The sequence below is a fragment of the Serinus canaria genome, chromosome 25, assembly GCF_022539315.1.
Source record: "Serinus canaria isolate serCan28SL12 chromosome 25, serCan2020, whole genome shotgun sequence".
Lineage (NCBI taxonomy): Eukaryota > Metazoa > Chordata > Aves > Passeriformes > Fringillidae > Serinus > Serinus canaria.
The window spans coordinates 7,371,491-7,377,334 of record NC_066338.1 but is presented as its reverse complement, the minus strand read 5'-3'; the positions used below and the strand labels follow the sequence as shown (position 1 = coordinate 7,377,334).

The 5,844-nt window shown below is 57.5% G+C and overlaps 1 protein-coding gene across 1 annotated transcript; it reads left to right on the top strand.

Moving 5' to 3' along the window:
- The first annotated feature begins 541 nt into the window (after window positions 1-541).
- LOC103825266 (serine/threonine-protein kinase pim-1-like) lies at window positions 542-5,485 on the top strand. Its single transcript, XM_050984280.1, is given in 7 exon segments — window positions 542-546; window positions 3,346-3,592; window positions 3,736-3,786; window positions 3,991-4,087; window positions 4,090-4,347; window positions 4,963-5,139; window positions 5,379-5,485. Coding segments are annotated over 7 exon segments (942 nt in total).
- The last annotated feature ends 359 nt before the right edge of the window (window positions 5,486-5,844 follow it).

The window sequence follows — 5,844 nt, the reverse complement described above, 5'->3', positions numbered from 1 at the left end:
ACAAAATGCAAGGTGGTAATAAACGACACAGTTCCAAAGGTTTCTTTTTTAGGTGAACCGTGAGGGAGAATTGTGGGAATCCACAAAATCAGATGGTTTTGGGAAAGCTGCAAAAGGCAGGCCTCAGAGACAGCAGAACTGTGATTAGAGCTAAGCAGTAGCCACGAAATAGGCCAGCAGAAAAATGATTTACAAAGTAGAAAAGCAAGGACAAATAGAACAGTGGTCTGTGTATTAACGCTGGAATAGGATAACTCCCTAAGCTGTAGAAAAGCTTATCTAGGAAGATATTGGGAAGTTTGAAGCTTATAATGGAGCTCTGTGCATTGTGTTTTAAGGCTTACAAGCAGGTATTGCATGTGAAAGAAGCAGGCATTGTTTTAACCAAAGGGACGTGTACTTCTAGCGGCTGGATAGACCACTGCAAATATGCTTCTGGTTTGAGTGGTTGGTCTAAAAGCTTAAAAAGCAGATTGACACATTAAGTTCCTGGTCTGCTGCCTGGGATGTGAGCTGATGGCATCTTCCCATTGTGATAACCATGTAGTGAGACTGATGCTAAAAAAACAAACAGCTCAAGTAACATTCCACAGCAGCCCAGTCCTATTACAGCAGCTTTCTGGGGTCCCAGGAGGAGGGAATTGACAAGACAGTTGACTCCATGCATCAGAAGGCTTGATTTATTATGATATGATATATAAGATATAAAACTATACTAAAGGAATAAAGAGAAGGATTTCACTACCAGGCTAAGCTAAGAATAGAAAAGAATGTGTAAACTGAAGTCTTCTCAGCCCGAGACTGGCCGAACAGGTGAATTGTGGTAGGCTCTTAATTGCAAACAGTCCGACGGGGCCAATCACAGATTTCTCCCCATTGCATTCCACAGCAGCAGATAAGAATTGTTTACAGTCTGTTCCTGAGGCTTCTCAGCTCTCAGGAGAGGAAAATTCCTAAGTAAAGGATTTTTCATAAACTATGTCGGTGACAAACTGCATTTTAAAGAGCTGCCTGGAGTCCCACATCTCTCATTCAGGCTCTTACACCTGGTGCCAGCCCCACCCAGATCTGGTATTTGCTGGCACCACCAGTGCTCAGATCCAGCAGTCTCCCACTGGCAGCATAGCCCAAGTCCAGCAATTTTCTGGCAAACAAAGCCAAAGCCCGGCAACTTCCTGGTGCTGCCACCAGCACCACCCAGATCAGGTGTTGGCTGCCACTGCCTGTGCCCAGATCCGGACATTTCCAGGTTCCAGCACAGCCCAAGTGCAGCAAGTTTTTGGAAAAGAAAGACAAAACCGGGCAATTTCCTGGTGCCAGGACTGTCACTGCCCAGATCTGGGGTTTCCTGGAACTGCCAGTGCCCAGATCCAGAAATTTCCCTGTGCTGGCAGAGCCCAAGTGCAGCAATTTGCAGGCACAGAAATCCAAAACCCAGCAAATACCTGGTGCCAGCACCACCCACATTTGGTGTTTGCCAGTACTGCCAGTGCCCAGATCTGGAATTTTTCAAATAATTGCTGGCACAGAAAATTAGCATTTGGCAATTTCCCTGTGGCAGCACATTCCCTGCCAAGATCTGGAGTTTGCTGGCACTGCCAAGTGCCCTCATCTGCCAAATTCTCTGTTTTGGTGCCGCCCATGTCCAGCAATTTGCTGGCAAAGAAAGCTAAAACCTGGCAATATCCCCTTGCCAGCACTGCCCAATCTGGTGATTGCTGGCAGCAGGACCCCGGAAGGAAGGAAAGAAGGAAAGAAAGAAAGAAAGAAAAGAGGAAGGGATACAGATGCAGTCTTTCCTGGAGCCTGGAATGGGATATTTGCTGGCATTGCCAGTGCCCAGATCTGGAAATTTCCCTATTCTGGCACAGCCCAGATGCAGCAATTTGCTGGCACAGAAATCCAAAACCTGGCAACTTCCTGCTCCTGAGTCTGGCACCTCCCACATCTTGTGTTTGCGGTGCCAGCGCCCAGATTTGGAAATTTCCCAGTGCCAGCAGAGCCCAAGTCCGGCAGATTTCTGTCGCTGGCAATGACACGACCCAGATCTGGTGTTTGCTGGCAGTGCCAGCGCCCAGATCTGAAAACTTCCTGGAGTGGCACAGCCCAAGTCCAGTTATTTGCTGACACAGAAAGACAAAATTTGGAAATTTCCAGGTTCTGGCTCCAGCAACATCAAGATCTGGTGCTGCACACAGAGTACAGTGTGGAAAGCCAAGAGAAGCAGCAGCTGGTGGCTGCAAAAGTTCAACCTTGTTCTCCACAAGAGGTTCTTGAAAAGAACAGACAGGAGAAGATTCCTGGAAAACTGAAACAGCTTTCCAGAAGTGAAATGAAAACAAAAGACACAATCCAGGATGTTTTCCTCTATTTATTTCTATGTTCCCCTTCTCCATGTTGCACTGCTTCTCCATCCCAGTAATTGTAGATGCACCTCACCTACAAGATTGGTGACTTAGCAAGTTTTAGATACTCTAAAATACCATGAGCCACACACAGTCTTCCTTTTCCTGTTTTTACTGGAAAGCAACACTGGAGATGGAAGTGCAGTGCTGGGGTCAGGTGAGAATCCTACACCAAGGGAAGGTGCCCCGACAGTGTTTGACCCTTAGCAAACACTGTGCACAGCAGCGAGGGGATTGCTCTGCCAGCCTGTAAGAGTCAGGGCTCTGCATCTGGGCTCGACCCTGCAAAGTTCCCGTGTTCGGACAGACGAAGGGGCTGTCCCCGGGGCGCGCGGGGCTCGGCCGTGGGGCTGGTGGGGCGAGCGGGGAACGGACACGGGGACGAACGGCCCCGGGGCTTCAGTTGCAGCGGCGGCAGCGGCAGCAGTGGCAGCGGCGGCAGTAGCGGCGGCAGCAGAAAAAACAGAGAAGCCTCAATACTCTTTTTCTCTTTTTCTTTCTCTCCCTTTCCCACTGTCGGGCACCCTTCTCTCGGTGTCCGTTTCCCGGCGTCCCTCTCCTCTCCCCGCCTCCCTTGCCGGGCCCGGCCATGCCCCCGGCCCGCCCCCGGCCCCGGGCGGGGCGTCCCCGTCCCCGTCCCCGTCCCCGTCCCCGTCCCCCGTTCCCGGGCGTCCCGCCGCGGTCTCGCCTCCGCCCGGCTCTGGCCGTACTGGCGGTGGCGCTGCTGGGCGGGCATCAGTGCCTGGGGCTCGGGCGGCATCGCCGCCCTTTGCCTTTGCCTGGCCCGACCCCGGCCCCGACACCGACCCAGGGTCCAACCCTGACCCCGGCCCCGGCCCCGACCCCGGCTCCTCCCGGGGCCCGCGGAGGACACACGCGGCGCGGCCGCTCCCGCCGCCTCCGCTGCGGCTTCCCCGGCCCGAGCTCCGCCGCTCGGCAGCGCGGCCGCCAGCCCCGAGCCTCCCGAGTCGCGTTCCAAAGAGCGAACGCCCGGGGATGGCCGGCCCGGGGCGGGTGAGGGGCGCTCGGGGGCCGTTGCTGGCCCCGGGCCGAGCGCTGACAGCCGCGTCCCGCCCGCAGGGAAGGCGCAGGAGGCCCTGCAGGAGCGGTACCTGCTGGGTTCGCTGCTGGGGCGCGGCGGCTTCGGCAGCGTCTTCGCGGCCACGCGGCTCTCGGACGGCGCCCCGGTGAGCGGCGGGGCCGGCGGCGGGCGGAGGGGGAGGAGGAGGAGGAGTATGGGGCTGAGGAGGACAATGAGGCGGAGAAGGAGAAGGTCGGGGCGCGGCGGGACGGGCGGCGGGCTCAGCCTGCTGCTCTCCTTTGCTCGCAGGTGGCCATCAAACGCGTGCCGCGGGATCACATCCGGCACTGGGGCGAGCTGGTGAGTGAGCGGGGCCAGTGGCAGAAGCCGGGCCGAGCCGGGCGGCGAGGAGCCGGGGCCCGGCGGGCTGGGAGCCGCCGGGAGCCCTGCGGGGAGAGCGGGCATGGGCTGAGCGGGGCATGCAGAGCATCCCGGGCTGGCTGAGGGCTCCCAGAGCCCCGGCCCGGCCTCAGCCCCACTGACGGCACCGCGCTCCTCCCGCAGCCCGACGGCACCAGCTCGCCCCTGGAGATCGTGCTGCTGGCCAAGGTGTCCTGTGGCTGTGCCAGTGTCATTCAGCTCCTGGAGTGGCTTGAGCTGCCCTGCTGATGCTGGAGCATCGGGAGCCATGCCAGAAGCTCTCGGGTTTCCTGGCAGAGTGGGGGTTCCTGCCGGAGGAGGAGGCACGGGAGCTGTTCCGCCAGGTGCTGGAGGCTGTGCAGCACTGCACCAGCTCCGGGGTCCTGCACGGGGACATCAAGCCCGAGAACTTCCTGCTCGACCTGGCCAGCGGGCAGCTGAAACTCAACGACTTTGGCTGTGGCACCTTTCTCCAAGACACAGCCTACACCCAGTTTGCAGGTGAGCCCTGGCAGGGGATGCTCCTGGGCATCTCATGGCCCAGCCACGGTGCAGCACCGGGGCTTCCCCCTATTGCAGCTGGGATGAGATTGATGGCGGAGCCAAATTCATTTGGGTGGGGGTGTGAGGGGGGCCAGCTCCCAGCCCTGCTGACAGCCTTCAGCACCCACTGTGGCCTGGGCTGGGGCTGGAGCTGGGGCAGCCAGCCAAACAAAAACCCCCATAGGGGTAGCACAGAGGGGCATCTGACCCTGTGCCCTGGATGGTTTGGTATGCGGGTGAGGAAGGGCTTGGACTGCTCCGCTCCCCTTGTTTGCTTTGGCTTATTAACATTTTTGGGGGCCATGTAGATGGGGAGGACAGTTGTTTTTTCCACCACTGAGTGGGTTTTTTCTTTGTGTGTCATGGTTGGTCCTTCTCAGAGTTTCTGCTGCCCTCTTCCAGCACTAGTGGCATTTTTTCCAGCCCCGAGTTTGTACACAAGTCCCAGGTGCTAGTGAGAGGGCAGCAGTCACCCCGTGTGCCACTGGGGCAGGCCCCACATGCCCAGGGATGCTGGGGCCAGGCTCTGGGAGCAGCAGCATCCCCCTGCTGAGCTCCATCTATGTTCCACAGGAACCCTGTCCTACAGCCCACTAGAGTGGATCCAGCACCAACACTACCATGGCGAGGCAGCAATGATCTGGTTCCTGGGCCTCCTGCTGTGCCACCTGGTCATGGGGAAGCACCCATTCAGGAGGGGCCAGGAGGTCATCTGGGGGCGGATCTTGTTCCCACGATGGCTCTCTCAAGGTGGACTCTCATCTCTGGGCACAGGGGGAATACCAGTGCTGGGAGACAGCAGCGGGCTCATGGGCATCCTGCTCTGGCAGCTGCTGAGGAGGTGGCACATGTCCTGCTCTCCTGCTCTCCTCCAAACAGAGAATCCATGGGGAAGTTTAGGCCCAGCTCTGGGCACACCCAGCATGGCCTGGGCATGGGAACAGGGGGGCAACTTCTCCAGCTGACTGATTTCTGGTTTCTCTCTCCAGAGCACCAGGATATCATTAAGAGGTGTTTGTCCATGCAACCCTCGGACAGGCTATCCTTTGAAGAGCTTTTCTGTCATCCTTGGGTGCTGGGTGTTCCTCTGCCCTAGAAGATGGGAGAGATCCATGTGCACAGTTGGATCCAGGGGCCTGGCAGGTAACAGCTCCACACATCTCTTGGCAATCAGTGGCAAAGCAAACCAGACTGGTTTTGTCCTGTGAGCAGAGGTCAGCAGAAGGGAACACACAGCTTCTTGGGCTAGAGCTCAGCTGGAGACCTGGTGTGGCAAACACTGGTGGCCACCATCCCCCCTGGTTTGGTTCATGGATGTCTGGGACCCTGGGCAGAGCCCTGACAGCCTGGTCGGGCCCTAGGGAAGGAGAAGGAGCCCCTGGAGAAGCTGTACCTGGTGGGGCTGCTGCTGGAGACACCAAGGACAACCTCAAGGATGACAATCTCTTCCTCGGC